At 32.3% G+C, this 21612-nt stretch overlaps 1 protein-coding gene across 42 annotated transcripts in view; it reads left to right on the top strand.

Moving 5' to 3' along the window:
* RIMS2 (regulating synaptic membrane exocytosis 2) overlaps window positions 1–21612 on the top strand; it is an 821964-nt gene that overhangs the window by 422431 nt on the left and 377921 nt on the right. For 18 of the 42 annotated variants that reach the window (XM_043983718.1, XM_043983502.1, XM_043983421.1 and 15 more), the window contains 7 exons: window positions 33–100; window positions 1954–2073; window positions 4140–4239; window positions 5006–5129; window positions 6275–6321; window positions 7532–7644; window positions 16717–16847. In XM_043983718.1, the coding sequence (XP_043839653.1) occupies window positions 33–100; window positions 1954–2073; window positions 4140–4239; window positions 5006–5129; window positions 6275–6321; window positions 7532–7644; window positions 16717–16847 (703 nt within the window). Of the gene's footprint in view, window positions 1–32; window positions 101–217; window positions 427–1953; window positions 2074–4139; window positions 4240–5005; window positions 5130–6274; window positions 6322–7531; window positions 7645–13425; window positions 13474–16716; window positions 16848–21612 lie in introns of all 42 variants that reach the window. The other 24 variants (XM_043983450.1, XM_043983385.1, XM_043983377.1 and 21 more) reach the window with 3 other exon arrangements.

Raw genomic sequence — 21612 nt, 5'->3', positions numbered from 1 at the left:
ACTGCACTCTCTTGTCTGTCTGATGCTCACAGGAGACATGGATTACAACTGGTTGGACCATACGTCTTGGCATAGCAGTGAGGCATCCCCAATGTCTTTGGTGAGACATGTGGAGCCTTACCATTTGTTTCCTTTATCATTTCACTTTTCCTTTGTTTTATTTAAACCTTTGCATGTTTTCTTTTTTGTTTCCTTTTTTTTATCCCACACCTTTTAGGGGACAGTCAAAAGGGAAAAAGAAAAACTAGTGAGCAGGCAGTTTTGTCGGACTCTAACACCAGGTCTGAGAGACAAAAGAAAATGGTGTCTTTTGGTGGCCACTCTTTGGAAGAGGACTTGGAATGGTCTGAGCCTCAGATTAAGGACTCTGGGGTAGATACGTGTAGTAGCACGACTCTAAACGAGGAGCATAGCCATAGCGATAAGGTACTGACTGAGATTGTGGAGCTTGCCTTTTAACTTGCTCATTTTGGTCTTCGTTTGCTCTCTGTCACTCATGAAAACAGTACATAATATAAAAGATGGGGTGTTTTCAGAGACAATGTAGTATTTCTTAAGGTGCAGAAAAGAAAAACAAAACCAAAAACTCCTGCTTGCTTGGCTGTTCTTTTTTCCCCCCAATGTTTGGCAACACAAGAAACAAAACAAAACAAAACAAAACAAAACAAAACAAAACGAAACAGGAACAAAAGGATGGTCTTATGGTCCGATTGAATGAAAGGAATTCTTATGGTTACTCAAACCTACAAATAAATAAAAATGAAAAATGTTTGATTGGCTTATTTGATTATGTATATATGTTCCTTGGGATGAATTTAAATTATTAATAGTTTGAATCCCAGGTAAAAGGGAGAAATGTGCATAAAAAGTTGTTTTTCTTTTTTCCCTTTCACTGTCATTTTGTTCTTTTATTTAATTGCCACAGCATTTTTTGTGCAGCCTTATTTAGTGCTAGAACCATTGCCACCTGCTTTGGAATTTGTTACTTTTGCTTTAGTTTGGTAGGAATTGGGGGTCTATCATCTTTAACACATGATTGTAATTGTCGGGAACTTGTCTTTGGCCTGCTAATTTTGCATGAAGATGAGCATGAGTCTTTTGGAAAACTGTGAAACTAATATGACTGCACAAAGCACCTGATTTGCTATTCATCATGTAATCTATAATAGTATAGGGACATTATCCATAAGGCTCTAGTTGTGCTATTGAGAAGGGAAATAATTTAACTACTAAAGTTTTAGAGATCAGTTAACACTTTCAGCACATTCTTGGTATCACTGATTAAATTGGAATAGGCAGTTTAGCAAATGCATGCAGAGATCTGAAAGAATCAGTGCATTTTCAAAAAGTCAGTGCTTAACTCCAGTCTTAATGTTAAATATGGTTCAATTACCTTCTCTGTCAATGAAAATAGAAAGTAATTGGTACAGGCTAATGTTTTTATATATTAACAATATTTGAACCTAGAAAGACATCTTTGCCCCTGGCATTGGTTTGAATTATAGTATTCTCTTAACAATGATTTGTCCTTTTTATTCATAGAGTAACTTGCCATTTACATTTTTTAAAAAATGTGTCCCAAGAGATAAAAAGACATATTTATAACAAATTAATTCTTTGGATCACCATCATTTTTGTTTTGTGAATTTTAACCTTTTTCATGATACCTAATTGAATCATATTATATATCTACATGTATATATGTACATATTTTGTATCTTAAATGTAGCATCTTATATAATCCATATTAGAATCAGTAAACTGTGAGGTTTTATTCCAATGTAATCTTTAAGAAAATTGAAGGTTGTGGAAAATTTTTTATTATTACTTTCAAGACTAAAAAGGTATTTGTGCACTCATAAGGTTTCTATGACATTCTGAAATTTAATAAATGTTAAATGTGAATATGACTTTGTCTTAAAAGAATTTTAACATTTTAATGCATTATTTTAGCACCCTGTAACTTGGCAGCCATCCAAAGATGGAGACCGTTTGATTGGTTGTATTTTATTAAACAAACGCCTGAAAGATGGAAGTGTCCCCAGAGATTCAGGAGCAATGCTTGGATTGAAGGTTAGTAATTTTAAAAAATACAATACTTTAATGAGATGCCCCTTTTCCATGAGATACCTCTTTTTTTTCAGTGTGTTAATGGAAAAATAAAAGATGTCAATTTGTGTTGTTTTCCTTGTTTTATGTAATTCATAAGTATTTGCCTTCATTGTTCAAAATCTATATCTCACTATATTAATTCATATACATTTTTAAAAAATGTGTTTTATGTTGAAAGTAAACAAGTTATTTCTTTTTTACATGAGTTTTTTGCCTGACTGAATATTTTGGTGATATATGCTTTTATGTATTAATACACTAATATAATTTTGTAAATCCTTTACATTTTATATTGTTTCTTCAATTCCTGTTTTTCACTTGATTCAGAGCTCAATTTTTAGTTTCAGAATAATTAATAGGGAAATCTCATAAGTAATATTTTTGCTACATTAAGTCCATTGTAAGCATTTTATGTTTTTATTATTGAAAAAGGTTCTAATAAAGTAGAAAAATTTTAAAAATATACATAGCATTAAGTTTTATGTTATGTTTGAAAATATTACATGATCTTTGTCATCTCTATTTTCTTTGCAAGGATGCATGATCATTTAGTGATAGAAAAATTTTTTTTAAAGTTTGTAAAGAGTAACTATTCTAAAAAGTATACCGTCATTCATTTATATAAACATTCCATTTACTTGAATTAAATAAGACCTTTTTAATAGATTGTTATTGAGAACATTTAAAAATATGTAAAGTTTTTGGAAAATAATAAATTGACTTGTAAGGTATTTGACATCAGCAATGGGACTGATACATGAGTATATTTGACAGTGGGCAAACACAACTATGAGAGCAAAGTGAAAGCCAGTCTCTTTATTCCCTTATCCTGTGATAGCACAGGATCTCTCAGTACAGCTATGTAAGAGATCTTGTTAGCAATTTGGATTTAGTTGTTAGTGGTTTAGAACTGTGGAGTCTGAATGGTGATGATGAGTTGGCATATTAAAGAGAATGTCAGAATCTCAATGATATTGATGGTTGTTCAACCAGCCAGCCCCGTTTGACTGCTTAATCAGAATGTGCTAGAACATCACCAGGGTGTTATGATTCAGAAAGAAAAAGTAGGAACCAGGATCCTACTGCACATAGGATGGTACTGGAGCCATTTTCCTCTGGCTCCTCATGGGTCCCATATATGGAGTCAAAAGTTAATAATTAATGATAATAATAACAATAACTCGCATTTACATAGCACTTTAAGGTTTGCAAAACACTTTACAAATATTTCACTTTTTCCTCACAACAACCCTGGCAGATTTTTTTGTTTGTTGGTTTTGCTTTGTTTGTTTGTAGATGAGGAAACAGTGGCAAATGGAGGCTAAATGAAATTCCCAGGGTCACATGGATAGTGAATGATTGAAACTGGCTTTGAACTTTGGACTTCTTGACTCAAAACCTAATGCTCTATCTGCTGTACCATTCAGCATCCCCCCCATCTCTGAAAAACTAAAATATACGGTATTAATATTGGCTCTTATAGTTTTATTGTTGTTCAGTTGTTGATGACTTTTTGTGACCCCATTTGGGGTTTTCTTGGTAAAGATACTGGAGTAGCTTGCCATTTCCGTCTCCAGTTCATTTTACAGATGAAGAACTGAGACAAATAGGGTTAAGTAATTTGCCCTGGGTCACACTGCTATGAGTGTTTGACACCAGATTTGAACTCAAGAAGAAGAGCCTGAGGGTAGCTAGGTGGCACAGTGGATAAAGCACTGGCCCTGGATTCAGGAGGACCTGAGTTCAAATTCGGCCTCAGACAGGTGACACTTACTAGCTGTGTGACCCTGGGGAAGTCACTTAACCCCCATTGCCTCACTAAAAAAAAAAAAAAAAAAAAAAGAAGAAGAAGAGCCTGCTGAATTCCAAGCCTAGGGCTCTATCCCCTGTGTCACCTAGGTGCCCTGTTTAATTTAATTTAATGGCTACATTTGCAGAAACAGAATAGCTAATTAATATTCACTTGAATTTTCAACACTATGCATCCTAACATTAATCCTATTATAAAACTTTCTTATTTCAAACAGGTTGTAGGAGGAAAGATGACTGAATCAGGTCGCCTCTGTGCATTTATCACCAAAGTTAAAAAAGGAAGTTTAGCTGACACTGTGGGGCATCTGAGACCAGGTATGTTTATACCTTGGACACTTTACTTGAGATCTTGAACTTGCAAAATATGAAAAATACAGTACTATGGAATGTGATCAGATTAGTACTGAAATATTCATGGTCCATATAAATCTTTAGTCATTAATGAGATTATTACTAGGATGTACAAAATCATACTTGATTAGAATACTTTCATTTTTTAATCTTTTACTTGTGTTACATGATGTTGGGAAGAAATAAATACCTTGGAGAGTAGAAAACAAGTTTGAGGTTCAAAAAAATAAATAAATAATTGTGGGAAATCCCCAAATCCAGATTTGTTAACAGGAAGGTCAGTGAACACAAGCATATACACACATATGTATATGTGTATTTATACACATACATATATGTATTTATGAATATATGTGTATATGTACACACACACAGACTCCTCTCTCTCACTCAAATGTAGGGACCAGAAACCTTTACACAAGCAACTACATTTGATTTTATGAAGTCTAGAACTATAATTACTACAATGATATTATAGATGAATTTATCATAATGTTCATTTTCCTTTGCTGTTTATTTCATTTGAATATTGTCTCTTTTGTTCATGAATATGATAATTCTCCTGGCCAGTCATGTTTTAAGCCACTGGAGCTACTCTATAGTATTTTTTCTCTCCACAGTTTTAATTTTGTTCTGTGTAGTTCAGTGGCACCTGATAATTATTTATGTTGTAAATTCAATTCTCAAGGTTAGTTTTTCCTTCTAAGATTATTCCTACCACAAACTACAGGTGATGAAGTATTAGAATGGAATGGAAGGCTACTCCAGGGAGCCACATTTGAGGAAGTTTACAACATCATTCTAGAATCTAAACCAGAGCCACAAGTGGAACTTGTGGTTTCAAGGCCTATTGGGTAAGTTGCTTTCCGTATTTTAAAATTTCTAATTATAGTATAGTTTGATATTCTCTGTATCCTATAATAAAAACATATCATGCTAACTCCCACATAAAGAATCCAAAACACTTTCCCAGCCATGTCCAAATAATATTAAATTTTATACACACAGAAAATATATGTGCATGCGTGTGTATGTGCACACACACACACACACACACACACACACACATTCCTTACCTCTTACCTGCCTTCATCCAGGGAGCTCTTTCCATTAACTGACTGTATATCTGGACTCATTCCCTAACAGTAAGAAATCTCATACTCACCACTCTTTTCTTCCCCATCCCTGTGATATTAAATCCCAGTCTGCCAAAGATCAACTTTACCCTCTCCCATGCCACCCTAGTCATTCTTCAGACTTTGATGCCTGGTCACTCATCCCCCTCCACCTCAGTCCTATCCCTACAATGCATACTTCTGGAAATGGTTGTGTATCAACTCCTTGTTTCCTATGGCCACTCTCAGATTCTCCCTCTTCTTCAGTACCTGTGAGTTGACTGGGTCATTTGGAAATAATCTAGCTCAAAGCCATGTCTAAGGACTAACTCTCAGTGACTCCTAGGAAAGGGTTTATAAAAATTATGTGTATAGGCCTATTAGTGTTGATTCATTCATCTACTGATCCCTTGGCATGATCACTACTTTGTTCTTTTATTATAACTTTTTATCCTATTGATAAATTAATAAGTAGAAGGAGGATAAATAAATGAAAAATACAAGGAAACACCATACAGAAAAACTATGACATTAATATTATTTTGGTTTAATGTGTTTGATACCAACATATAATAATTTTTAATAAAACAAGTCTTACACTTGGATTTAAATAAGTAATTCACAACTTATAAGAGGAGGGATAAATGAATAGACTGAAGTTCATGTAAAAAAGGTCTGGAGGGTTTCTTAGAATGCAAACTCAGTATGTCAACAGTGTGATTTGGCAGTTAAAAAAGAAAATAAAGTGATCTTCGGCTACATTAATACAAGTAGAGTATCAAGAATGAATAATGGTTAATGAAAGTAAGTATTCTATTAGTGGTCAAGATATTGTACTGACACTTGAAAAAGTTTCCTATTTTCTCTTTTTCATTTTGTTTCAGAGACATTCCCAGAATCCCTGATAGTACACATGCACAACTGGAGTCTAGTAAGTTTCATTTTTTAAAAACGACAATATAATATATTTCAGAATAAATCAATCTGATATTTTCTCTATTTGTATGACTGTACAATTTGAAAGCCTAGTACAAATCAATATAATCACAAAAATATAAACATTGTGCCATGGTGAACAAGAATAAAAATGTTTAAATAATTAATTTTTCCATTAAAATATTTGTTGTTCACTTGTTTCAGTCATATCTAACTCTTTGTAACTCCATTTGGGGTTTTCGTGACAAAGATACTGGAGCGATTTGCCACTTCTCTCTGCAGCTCATTTTACAGATGAGGAAACTGAGGCAAACAGAATCAAGTGATTTGACCAGGATCATACAACTAGTACATGTCTGAGGCCAGATTTGAACTGAAGTCTTCCTTATTCCAGGGCCAGTGCTCTATCCACTGTACCATCTAGCTGCCCTTCAAAATACTAGATTTCTACTTTTCAAATTTAAGTACTTAAGCAATGGTCAGTGACTAATTATATTCCAGAGTTTGGTGGTGGGGTTTGAAGGAAAAAAATATTTAATAGTTAGAAAAATTCTTAAAGCAAACAAATAATTTAATCAGTATTTATTTTTTTGCCAGATCTATGATATTTATCAATGTGAGGAGATAATAGTGTTCAAACTGACTTCCTCTACTAATGTAGATGAGTAACTAGTAAAAAGCACCCCTATTGAGTCAGAAGATCTAGGTTCAAATGTATCCTTTGGCAAGTCACAAACTCCCTAACCTTCTGTCTACTCATCTGAAAAATGGGAAGTTTGGATTACATGGCCTCTGAGGTTCTTTCTAATTTTAGATCTATGATCCTAAGTCTCCTGACTTGTTTGAGCCTTAGACAGTAGCCTAGGGCACTGTGTGGTTAAGTGAACTGCCAAGTGAATTGAATTAACATTGATTTGTTATGGTAGAAATGTTCTCATGTGTTCATGTTCTATTTGACACAACATGATAGGATCTCAGCAAATGTTTTCTAATTGAATGCTCCTGGGACAGCAGCAGGGAATCCCTAAAGCTCTAAGGCAATGGGGCTACAGAACACAGTCCAATAAGTGAACTTTGAAAACATCACAACATTTAAAACACTGTAATGTAGGCATTTTGTACGAAATTTATAATTTCAAAGTTGCATTGTGAAATATAAATGAAAAATTGCTGTTTCCACTCTAAATGCAAAATTATCATTTCAGGCTCTAGCTCATTTGAATCTCAAAAAATGGATCGCCCGTCCATTTCTGTTACTTCTCCTATGAGTCCTGGAATGTTGAGGGATGTTCCACAATTCTTGTCTGGACAACTTTCAGTATGTAGTCACTGAAATATTTTTTCTTGCTTTTTGAAATGCTAATACTTTTAAATATGAAACTAGTTGGTAGCAGGACAGATTCTGGCTAAAAGATGGCTTTTAGTGAATGTAACCTTAGGTTTTCATTTAAAGGGCATTACAGCCCCCTCCCCCTGCCCCCATTTCTTGGTTCAAATGAAAAGGTATCTTTATTTAACCTAGATTCACTGGAATTTAGAGAGTGCTAACTTTTCTTTTTCTGTGTTTAAGGCTTTTATCTCCTACTGTCATAACATTCAGGGTCATGGTCTTTTGTTCTCTTTACCATGGTAGCCAAATCTTATCCTCAGACATATAAAGGATGTAAAATGTTATATTATATAAAGGCCCTGTTAAAGTTAAAGGAATATATTATGTTCATTCTTACTTTTTCATTTCTAAACATTTTTATGGATTTTTAGGATATCAGTAGGTTATATCTATAACTGTGTATTTGTAAAGGAATTTTAGACTATTTCCCCAACTAATGAAGTATAGGGATCATGGGACAAAATTTTTAACATGTTACTGATTCCATGATATATGTTCATGGTATTATGTGGTATTTCTAATATATTAATTGATATTTCTGAAATCCAAAAATACAAAATTGATATATGCACTTTATATTCAAATCAGAAAACCTTTTGAAGTATAATCCCAAATGCTTGTTACTTACTTTACCAATATTTATATTGTTTTAAGAGAATTTTTGGAAATGTAAAGCTTAAAGATATCTGTAATGACTTGACTGCTTTGAACTGTCAGAGATTAAAATTCAACTTAAATTCTCAGAATTCAGCCATTAAATGGTATAATGTTTTGACTACAAAAACCCATATAATATTTTTAAGAGAAATAGTGCTATTTTGTTTTTAAAACTTATGAAAGGGCTAAGGAAGTAAAAGTAAGTCATTTTGCTTTTAAAAATAGCACTCATGAATTATATTAAATAGCCTTTTCTCTAGAATTTTAGTTAATTTATGGAGAGGTATAGAAAATATATGTATACATTATAGGAAACAATACTACAAAAATAAAATAATTTTATGAAAAATCTTTTTGGCATGCTGATTTGTGGTCTAATATATTGGCATCAACTAAAATGATTACAATAAACTTATTTTTAAAAGGAAATGGATTCTGCTGATATCGATGTTTCCCCCGTTCTATTATTTTCTTCTATAAGTAAAATGTCCTTTTTCATTGTAATGTTGTATTTTCCTTTATTAGCTATATCTAATTATTCTCAAATGTAATCTGGCAAAATAGAAGAATTGATATAGTCACAAAAACTGACTGGGGGAAAGGGAGAGAAGGAAAGAGAATAATCATTTATATAGTAGGTATTGTGGACCAGATACTGTGCTGTGTTGTTCTACAAATATGATCTTATTTGATCCTCACAAAAATACTGCAAGATCGCATTTACTATCATCCCAATTTTATAGTTGAGGAAACTAAGGCAAACAGTGGTTAAGTGATTTGCCCAGTTCACACAGCTAGTAAGTATCTGAGGTTGGATTTGTACTCAGTTCTTCTTATTCTAAGCCTAGGTCTCTATTCATTGTACCAACAACTACCTCATATATAACTACATATGTACATGTGATTCTCCTGTCTTGTGACCATATCAAATTCTCCATATTTAAAAAATACAACACTTTCAAATTCCTGATCTTTGAAAAAGACTGAATCAGGCCAGAGAATAAACCATTCCCTATCCTTGGGAGAATATGAAGTAAATGACATTTTAATAATTCACTGGAGTATTCAGGTACAGTGGTATAACTCAGGGAAATATTTCACCCTCAATTCAAACTTCCTTGGAACATGAGTAAAGATCAAGAAAAATAAGACTGGAAAACTTATGAAGCTATAAATGCTTCATAAGATGTATACATTTTAAATTAAATGCATAGATTTCAGATTTTTTTCCAGAGTTTTTATAAAAGTTGCCTTAAAAGCTGTGGGATCTTAGTCTGACAATGGGCGTCACTTTCATGTCCTTATGATTTGGAAACATACTGTTCTCTATTCAGGTTTCTATTAGTTATGCCAGTCACCTTCCTTCTACCTATAAATGTTTCTGAAATTAGTCTGAGCCTTTCCTTTGTATCCAAGAGGATGCAAGCAATATGTTTACCTGGATCAAGAGGGAAAAGAACCTCCCTCATCCTAACTCCAACATTTTCTTTTCCAGGAAGCCTTAGACCAATATAACTATCCTAAGTATGTTCTAGCTGTCCATAGGCTGAGAGGAGAGGAATCTCTTAGACACATGTGAAGTATTCAGATACTGTATGTCAGTCAGTCACCATTACAAAAGAAATTTCCTCCTTAGACTACACCTCCTTGTCAATGACATTTAGCTAAAGCCCATACTAAATTTGTGAGCTTATAACTATACTTTGCATTCAGACAAATACATATCTTTCATCCTGGACCTTTATTATTCTAACACTAGTTTATACAAGGTTCACTGGTTGCTATTTATCTCGTCTAGGGGGAAAAAACCACAGAATGTTTTCATCTTCAATTAGAAGTTAAGTTCCTTAAGACCGAGTGCATACTAACTAAATTACATGTTAATCCATTCATTTACAGAAAAAAAATTGCTAATTTTTTTATTTCCTTATTTTTCTTTTCATTTGTGTTTCTGTATATAAGCTCTTTTATCTGTAAAAAATGACATTTTAATCATAAAAGTATTTTATTATTTTCCAGTTACATGTAAAGATAGTTTTCAACATTTGTTTTCATAAGATTTTTATATCCAAATTCTCCCCTCCCTTCCCTCCCTCCTCCCCAAGACAGCAAGCAATCTGATATGAGTTAAATAAGTACAATCACATTAAACATATTTCTGCGTTAGTCATGTTGTGAAAGAAGATTCAGTACAAAAGGGAGAAAACCTCAAAAAAACAAAAAACAAAAACAAAAGTAGAAACATGGATCAATCTGCATTCAGAATCCAGTTCTTTTTCCTGGATGTGGTGAACATTTTCCATAGAAAATACCATTTTAGAACTTCAGACCATGTAATTAGATGAGGTAGTGTTTAGTAAGTTTTTAGATTGCATTAAATTGAAATACAACCTTTTTATACTTTTCAAATTTGAGAAAATACATAGAAACTCTGATTTTGTTGTAGATTAGTCAGACCAAAACTCATATTTGTTGAAGATAATACTTCATTTTATTTATATATGTCTGTGGTTAATTTATTATTTTGACTTTTTGCCCATGTATGTTGTTTTAGAAAATTTTCTGCCATTTCTCATTCTTTGCTTATAGCTGACTATTTGTATGTATCTTTTAAAAGGACGAACTTATTTGAGAATATATGTTCTTACTCTCTTACAACTCTCTTCTTTTTAAAAACAAAGTTGTCATTCAACTTTGAATCTATTTTTTTCATTCCTGGTTGTTTCAACAGTGGTGTATAAAAGGAAAGTCTTGGATTATAACATTGTAGTGATTAGTAGGAAATGGCTTTAAAAAGTGGCAAAATAACTGAAGTATACAAACTCAAATTTTGTAGCAATCAGATCATGCCCATTATACCTAAAACGGATCAACTTATGTAACTGATAATAGGTCACTTAGTACCTCACTTTTCTTTTTTTTTCAGTTATTAAAATAAGATATGCATTTAACTCTTTAAGTCTTTAGTTTCAAATAAACACATATTTCAGAAGATACTAGTGGGTAGATTTATTTTTACCTTTTTGAAGCTAGTAGAAGAGACTGATGTATTTAATGATAAAGTGTTTTTTTGTTTTTTGTTTTTTGTTTTTTGGTGAGGCAATTGGGGTTAAGTGACTTGCCCAGAGTCACACAGCTAGTTAAGTGTCAAGCATCTGAGGCCGGATTTGAACTCAGGTTCTCCTGACTCCAGGGTTGGTGCTTTATCCACTGCACCACCTAGCTGCCCCAAGTGGTTTCTTTTTAAAGTATTAAGAGATTTACTTGCATGGCCTCCCTACCACTAATATCCCTTGATATTTTTTTTGTAAACCAATAGAGTTGGAGGAGAGGGGAAGAGAACCTATCCTCACCTGATATTTAATTAATACCTACATCTTGTGTAAAATGTGTAGCATCCCTGGTCCTACTCAGTTTCTTATATTGTAAAATGAGGGGTTAGATTAGATGACCTCTGAGGTCTCTTTTAATTCCAGATCTGTGTATGAGAAGGGAATATTATTTTAGTTTATCGCGTATTCTGCCACTTTCTCAGGAAGTTTTATTAAGCTTTGAGGTTCATCTCCAATTACTAAATAACTGTGATCTACTAAAAGTAACAGATTATTAACAAAGTTACTTGCATTCTAAACTCTTAACATTTCTCTTACTACTCCATACTCTAAATGGAATACTGCTTACTTAGAAGGAGACTACATGAATTTGCAAAATAGTATGGGGGGGGGGAGGGAGAGAAAGAGATTATTTTTTCAGTTAGTCAAAACTATATACATTTCCTTTCTTTTCACATTTCCAGTTTTATTTTTCATGTTTAAGGCTTAAAAACCTTTGATTTAAGGGGAAAAGAACTCCTCAATTACTTCTTCCCAGTATATTGCTCCTCTCTCCCCTCAGGTTGAATGTGCTGATAGTACTTTAACTTTGTATATGGCAAAATGGGAGAGAAACATGAAATGAGGTGAAAGTTGGATTAGAAGCTACTGAGCAAAAATAATAAATTGAGTTTTCATTAACTCTCCTTCAATTCTATTCAGTACAAATGAGTGGTTTACTTCTTTATTTTGATCAGGAAAAAGCACATATATTCTAGTTAGATGATGTCTACTATTACTTGTTTCAAAGTAGATAAAATAACAAAAGAAGTGGAAATTATATGGATAAAACTTTTTTTCTTATTAATACATGCCACCAATTTGATGTGTTACTATTTGCAAGTTACATCAATTTTCTGGGCCTTAGATTTTTCATGTGTAAAATGGGAATACTGCTTAATATCCACATCATTTTGGAATTGTCATAAGACTCAAAGGAAACAATAGGTTTGAAAATTTGTCATCATATGATAAGGGTTGGAAATATATAAAATGTTTATCTAGTTAGACTGTTAGCAATTATTTCCTTTTATACAAAGAGTGGTAAAATTAAAATGTTTAAGATTATTTTTAGACTGAAAGCTGATGGAAATAAAATAATTTAATAAAATCCAATGATAAATTGAATTATAGATATACTTTTCTCTTATACCCTTTGATAATTCTATTAATACTTAATTTTAGGTCTGACATTCTGAAAACAATGGCTATCATGGATTGCTTTTACTAATATATCTATTACCCATTTTTCATCCAGTTTTTCTTCAGTTTTGCCCATGGTTCTCCGGTTTTGTCAATGTTTTCTTCTGTTTAGTTCATCTAAAGGTTAAATTTTGAATTTCTTTACATTTGATTTCTAAGGCTCAGCTTTATGATGCATTTGGAACTTTATAGTCAGAAGGTTCACAACTGAATATGTTACTTCTTCACTTTCATGTTACTTCACTGAATGTGATTCTTAAATTTATTTCCTAGTAAATTACAGTTTTTAAATTAGCATTTTGGCAAATTTAATTTATACATTCCATTAGAATATTTAAGTTTAAATATATATTATAAGGGGAAATTATTTTTAAGGTTATGGTTGTGTGTGTTGGTTTTTACTTTTGGTCTTTTAGTTCCAGTGTGTTGTCCTTTTTGGTTTTGTTTTATTGCTTTTTTCTTTAATTTTGCTTACCAGAGCCAAAGCCTTAGTAGAAGAACAACGCCTTTTGTTCCTAGGGTTCAGGTAAAGGCCTTGTCTGCCTGACAGAAACTAAAGTTGTGCTTAAAAGTTTATTTATTTATTTATTTGTTAATTTTTGGAAAATGCACTGTAGAAAAATGTCATTGTTTTGGTATGTTGCTTTAACCCATATCATCTACTGAGCAGCTTGTAAAGTTCTGCATGGGGGTTGAAATATTGAATTTAATTTAAAGAGACAACCTGCTTTATGTTTTGTTATTGAGTTTAAGATGTATTCTGTATTTAAACTCGGGCTCCAGAGGGATATCAACTAAAGATTCCACACACATATGTACATAAGTTAATATAGTAAAAGAAATAGCTAATTTTATGCTGTTAATCTTTGACCTTATTATACTAAGGTTGCTGTCTCTTTAAATCATTCATTAGTATTTACATTAGTACTATAACCTTTTTTGCATTTTCCAATTAATAGCTTTTTGAGTAGAAGATTGGCAAATAAAATTGTACCTTGAACAAAAATATGAGTTTTGCTTATATTATACATGGGGCATGCATTAAATGTTCAAATAATAAAAATAATATAATTTAAAAAGTTTATTTTTGTTATCTGCCATTGGTAATTTACTTTTTTAATACCATTTGGGTACACATTATTTGCCTCTTTTCATTAGGAAATTATTAAATAGTAGATTAACTCAAATGTAGGTTTTACTAATATGTTAGTGCTTATCTTGCTTTGCTGCATGGTTTTTTGGTTTTGTTTTGAATACTATTTTACTAGAATATTTTACTTATTAAATAATTCCTTGTTTGTATTAAACTACATGAATTTATTCCTGTTGTACAGGCACTACCTAAAATATTTTAAAATGTTATTGTGATTAAGCTAAGATGATGTTTCTATATAAATTTTTAAGTTTATATTAAAAATAACAAGATTCTTGGCTAAAAAACCAAGAATAAATTTGTCAAGTATACAAACTCATTAAGATGACATGATTTATTTATTTATTTTTGAGATCGACAAACTGTTTTAATACATTATATAGAAGCACAGGCTCAAAATTTAAGTATAAGCTAAAATAATCTAAACAATAAAATGATCATCTTGCTAATGCAAGTTGGATGGCTATTAAAACTTCAATGCAAATATTTCATTATGTGATTAAAACTCAATCACACACTTTTAGAAAATTCTGACATTAAGTTAATTACATTATTCAAGAAATAAAAACAGTTCCATATGTAAGTTGATTTTTAAAAATAATACATTTTATGAATTTAATTCATTAAATGGCAAAGTACCATTAAACAAATTGAAAGGTTAAATATACAATATCTGTTTTAATAAAAATTGTTATGATATGAATAATTATAATTTCATATATAAATACATGTAGGAAAGTTATATAAAATTAAATTTGGGTACATATTTCATTCACATAAATATATTTATAATGTTGAAATAGATTTTAAAGAATTGAAAATAATTGAAATACATTTAAAAAATATTGTTAAGGATTTTAAAGGAGGCAAAAGTAACATAGTTACAATAATACTAGTACTAGAGAATCAGCTCATACAAAGTCTTAAAGCTATTAAACTATCCATTGATAATCAGGTTTATTCAATTTAAGCTTTTATTTCTTCAGCTGGAAGATTGAGGTTAATTTAAAATGTCTATATCTAGTTTTTGCAGTATTAATGTTAAATACTTTTAGCATAGTAGTCAGAGAAATCAAAAGGAAGGGCTTTAATAATATCTGAAAATCATTGGAGATTGTTTCCCAATAGTGCTATATTTAATTTAGAAGATCATTTCACATCATTCAGTTGGATTTGTCAACATAAGACAAATAGTAATTCTATAAGGATAGACGGATGAAAGCCTATATTACTTCTTTATTCTCATGAAGAAACAGAAGCATCTTTCTGGGTCTTTTTTCCTATGCTGCTGAATATTCATCTATACATACATCTTTCTGATCTACTGTCATAAGGCACAATTTGTTTTTTCAATTTAAGATTCTATCATAGATTTTTTTTTATAATCGGGTCAGTATTTGTTTTACTACAGTCTAACACTTGTTACTACTACCATATGAGGACCTAATGCATGATAACATTTATAGTCCAGTAACATTTTAAACATTTAAGGTTGTTTCTTTTCATAGTTTCAAAAGCAAAATTAATCCTATGGGAAATAGAAGTAAACAAATAAGCATGGGAAGAGAGTCCCCTATTTATTCTGGGCAAGCACTATTCCCAATTTAATAATTATAATAGTCTTCATAGCCCTAATTGTCTAGGTCTTTTGGAGCGATATGTAGAGAAAACAGATGCCAATGAATGACATATGACATTTCTTGTTGCTCCCTAGGTCACTGCCCTTCTACCCAAATTCTGGTTCACTCTGAGTTTCTGCAGTAGGGATAAAAATAGAGTATAGTTTTGAGTTAAAACCTGGATTTTATTCTTGCTGCCCTAACTTGTGGACTAGATTCAAATAGCTGAAGGCTAATTTATAACTGTCAATACAAATGGATTCAGCAGTAGTTAATGAATTGCCAATTCCTGACCTTGTACTTATCAGATTATGTCAAGGTTCCTCATCTGAAATGAGATAAATATTCATAGTAACATTCTAAGTCAGTGACAAATGTATTTTCCAAATAACAAGGCTTTTTCAACTAAAATGAAATTTATGTCTTGAAGAAATAGATTATTATTTTAGGGTCTGATAAAATAAGAGCATTAATTGCACAAGATTGCTACTTAGCCTTCCTTTAAATCTTGGAATTGTCTTCTATGTAATAACTCTAAATTCTTCTAAAAATTCCTTTTGAACTATGTGCACAGGTATCCAATGTAGAGTGCAGAAAAATCCTTTTTGCTACCTCTGAGCTATGAGAAATGGCACAATTTAGATAAAATTTACCTTTGGTTGTGGTAAAATAATTTTTTACATTATACAAAAAAAGTGTTTAAACAGAATTCTAAATGTATTCTACAATAAAATTCTAAGTAATTTGCATTAACTTCAAAATAAAGTATGCTGTTTGATATATCTGAATTGACAATTTGATTACATTGAAGTTATTATAGCATATCCTTTCATTTTTTTCAACATAATTTGCTAAATGGAATAGTAAAATTTGAATTCTGTGCTAATCCAAAAATAAGTTGGTGAAGGGGGAAAGATAAACTTAGTGGGTGGGGTTATAAACATTATGCCATCCCATTAGAAATAAGGATGGATTAATGTTTTTTTTTCCTTTTCAGATAAAACTATGGTATGACAAAGTTGGTCATCAGCTGATAGTTACAATTTTGGGAGCAAAGGATCTCCCCTCCAGGGAAGATGGGAGACCACGGAATCCTTACGTTAAAATTTATTTTCTTCCAGACAGAAGGTAAGAACAACAGAAAAATCAATATTTCTGAAAACATGTCAAGAATATTAAAACACAAATGGGTTTAAAAAATCAGAATTTTTTATGTTTCTAAATATTAATCATGTCCAAATTTCCACATGAAAGTGATATCACAATTACATTATGAAATTATATAAATGATGTTCAATTGATTAGAAATTGCTGTTATTAAATATTCATTAGATATATTCAATACTTTAATAGATCTGTGGCTACATGGATATATAGACTCCCACTGCCAGTGTGAACTGAAACACATTGACGCTTTCTCATACTGTATGATTCTTGCCCAGGTAATCACACAGGGCATAAAGGAGCTACCCAAAATACAGGAGATCTTCCTGTACTTCTTTAGTACTTATTGGTAGCCCACTGGACATATAATTTTTTAAAATGTTCCAAAGGCTGTCTTTTGTGTTTGTTAAGATAGCACAAATAGCCTATTTTGGTGTAGAATATTTAAATAATTTGGGGCAGCCAAAAATTATTTTAAAAATATACATAATTCCATTATCAATATGAACTGTGATTTTATCATCATTATGAACTCTCTCCATGAACACAGTCTGCAGCCCCTCTATAACTTTGTAGACTAGATAAAGACCAAGGCTCTGATAGCTAAAATAACTTCCTCAGTATTGCACAGCTGGTACACATTAGAAGTTGGACTTGTGGGGGCAGCTAGGTGGCACAGTGGATAGAGCACCGGCCCTGGAGTCAGGAGTACCTGAGTTCAAAGCCGGCCTCAGACACTTAACACTTACTGGCTGTGTGACCCTGGGCAAGTCACTTAACCCCAATTGCCTCACTTAAAAAAAAAAGATAAGAATTCAAAGGATCATAGATTTAGAATTGAAAGGGAACTGACATGACTTGAGTCTAATCATCTCTTTTATAAATGAGAAAACTAAGGCAGAGAATGTTAATTAAGTGCCTACTCTGTTCAAAGCAATTGTACTAGGCACTGGGGATACAAAAGACAAAAATTAAGCAATTCCTGCATTCAAGAAATTAGAATATTAGGAGAGACAATGTGTACACACATACATATATACACAAAATACATATATGAGCACAATTCTGTATGTACAGAAGAGGTACCAGAAGCCATGGGGACCATAAATGGTCTCATGTAGTAAACCAAACACAGAATCATAATTCAGTAGGGAAATTTACAACGCTTGTAGTGAACTCTCTCTACTCTTTTACCACATGACTTCCTTTGCTCTTACATGAATAAATGAATAAAAAAACGTTTATTATATTATTCCTGTGGTCCTCTTAATAAGCATTACCCTATACCAGATGATCTTAAACACAGATCCATGAACTTCTTTTCTTTTAAAAGAAATGATAATTGTATTTCAGTATAAGTGGTTTGCCTTATAATCCTTTATAATTTATTTTATACTTTAAAAAACACTAATCTGAGGTGAAAACATAAGTTTCATCAGACTGCCAAAAAGATTAATGGCAAAGATAATTAAGAACCCTAATGTTATACCATCAGATTACTAAAGAAAATGTTAACACTGGTCCTAGGACCACCTTCTTCAGTATGCTACTCATTCTTTATTTTCTAGAGTTAATATTAACTTCACATTAAAAAAAATTATGCTTAAAGGGGCATCTAGGTGGCGCAGTAGATGAAGCACTGACCCTGGTTTCAGGAGGATCTGAGTTCAAATCCAGCCTCAGAAACTTGACACTTACTAAGTGTGTTACCCTGGGCAAGTCACTTAACCCTCACTGCCCCTCCAAAAAAAACCCCACAAACAAATAAACAAAAAAACCCAAAAGAAAGAAAGAAAGAACAATGCTTAAGTGCTAATTGTCAAATTGTTGCATCTAGTTCATGATTACCTTTTTATTTATAGATGTTATATAGGAAAGATTTTAAACCTTAATTTAAAAAGCAAAGTAGAGCTGACTCCCTTGAGTCAAAAAGACCTAAGTTCAAGTCCTCATTCTGACAAATAATGAGTATGTGATCCAGGAGAAGTCATAGGTGTGTACCAATAAAGAACTTTTTTTTTCTGTTGATTACATATATTTTAAATTTAAACTTTAAAATATTTTATAGCCCATGGAATATACTAACATTTTACATGTTGGAAAACACAATTATTATCCCTAGGACTTTTAGCAGCAAAATATTTCAAATGATTGAGAAAACAATGAAACGATATTGAACTGGCTATTCCCATGATTCAATAACTTATATCCTTCCTTTTTTGTCTAGTGTTCCAGCCCAGGCATACACTGGTCAGGGTTAGAATTTGATGAGATTAAATTAACATGGCAAATGGCATACACAAATACACACACAAACACATACACACAAACAAACCCAATAGCAACAAAAAAAGAAAACAAACATCAACCCGGTTCTCTTAGATAATAAGTATAAATATAACCACTTAATAATATATAATGCATTAATCAGTACAACTTTATAGTCCCCTCCTTCCCATTCCCCATGAAGACATGCCTGGATCAATAGCAATCCATATATTAGTGAGGAATCTGGCAGGTGATAAGAACTATACCTTTTCTCAGTGATGGTCTATTTGCATTTATCATGTCACCCAAAAGCCAGTAGTAACATATTTAACCATTTAAGCACAATGGATAGAGTACTGGATAGAGTTGGGAGGACCTGAGTTCAAATCCGACCTCAGATCCTTGACACTTACTAGCTGTGTGACCCTGGGCAAGTCACCTAACCCCAATTGCCTCATATACACACACACACACATATATATATGTGTGTGTGTGTGTGTGTGTGTGTGTGTATTTATATATATATATATATATATATATAGTCATTCAAACTGGGTAGGTTCTAGTGCCTAATTCATACCTTGAACATGTTACAAGTCTTTGAAAGCTAATACTATTATTAGTATTAGCATAGTATTACCTAGATCCTCATTCCTGATTTCTGTTATATGACATGAGGCTGCATATTCACCTTGTATTTTCACAGTGTCATGTAGTCAAGTTATCCAGTTAGGGCTAAATTCCTTGTGGATACTGTAGCTATCTCACCTAGCTTATAAATTTCACAGTGTGAAACACTATCCATGATACATGGATAAATTGGAAAATGACTGTTGGTATAGTGGAAGGAGTAATGGAATCGGATTTAGTAGACCTTGTTTCAAGTCTGTCAAGTTACATGGCCTCTTAGCCATCTGTAAAAGAGTAATGATAATAATATTTGTATGACCTATCTCTCAGGATTATTGTGAAAGAATTGTTTGTGAAGCATTATATAATTTTAAGCTATTGTGATTGTGATTTTATTGATGTATAAATGACAAAAATAATCTAATTATTGTTTAATCTGAAGGAAGTGTTTAGTAACATAATTTTTCAATCTTACTTTGCTAGTCTGTACTAAATATTAAGTATATTGCAGCAAGAGATATTATGTTTAATTAGCTATTGAGTAATAGGCAACAGGAACAGAAGCTGAAATAACAATAGCTTAAAATATTTGTTTTTCAATGATTTATGATCCCACTTATGTGAATATTGCATCCATCACTGAAAGTGGTACTTGTCCATGCCTGTTATTTGAACTTGAATAGTGTCTTGAACTTGGGAGTTAGGGAGACTTGAGTTCAAATATAGCCTCAGCCATTTACTAACTATATGGCTCTGTGCAAGTTAATCTGTCTATCTCAGGTTGCTCATCTTTACCATTGGAACAATAATAGCATCTTCCTCCTAGGGTGGTTATGAGGATCAAATGAGGTAATATTTGTAAAGTGCCTTAAAAATCTAAATGTAAGGGGCTAAAATTCTAGCTAGTCTGTCTAAAATATCTAATGAGTGGTCGCCAATAAATTATGAGCTTTAGCAAGAGTTAGACTTTTAAGCATTTATTAAGGAGAATAAGAATTTGGTGAAGAAAGAAAGAGGCCTAGATTCATTTATCTATCAAAGGGAGCAGGCATTTTAGCTCCACTTTCCACAAAAGTCCTGAAAAAAGAGCGTGAACCACCCCTTCTTCATCCCACAAGCCTCCTGTGAAACTGGGAACATCCCATCCACATGCACACACATCTCCAAGCTAATTGGCTGGTAGCCTTGATTGATAGTACCCATGAACAAATGTCACTTCCTGACACCAAGGAAAGCCGCATGGTTTGCCCTCAGATGCCTTCTCCTCATGGTGGAGCTTTCCTATAGTAACTCTCCAGCAGGTGGCGTCACTCCAATCGTTACATAAAGCACTATATGAATGCTAGCAGGTGGATATCATTATTCTTGTGTATGCTATTCCTAATGAACTGGAGACATTTTTTCAATGACTTCTTACATTTCATTGGTATCATTGTAGCATTTTTTCTGTCCAGCTATTATTCTTTGATTGAGCCATCGATCTATCTGAGGGTTCACCTCCTTTTCTAGTAATAAATTTCCTAAATGATCCCCTTATGCTACAACCTACTTATAATCACCAAGCATCTCTATATTGCCTTCATTTTTCACAGCTTTTACCCCTTCAGAGATTGTGGTATTATAAAATCTGTAACCATATAATATCCCCAAAACAACATTTGTGTTGAATTTTCATCCAAATACCTTCTTATGAATAATTTTCCAGAGGAACTATTCACTTTTAATATGTATAAAAAACAAAAGCTATACCGGATCACATAAGTGGTCTTTCCACTGACAGTGGACCAACAAATACTTTATTGAGAGAACGTGATGGTTAATGTTGATCTCA

This window comes from Dromiciops gliroides, chromosome 1, assembly GCF_019393635.1.
Source record: "Dromiciops gliroides isolate mDroGli1 chromosome 1, mDroGli1.pri, whole genome shotgun sequence".
NCBI lineage: Eukaryota > Metazoa > Chordata > Mammalia > Microbiotheria > Microbiotheriidae > Dromiciops > Dromiciops gliroides.
Note: the sequence above shows the minus strand (reverse complement) of the source record. Positions and strands in the feature narration are given on the sequence as shown.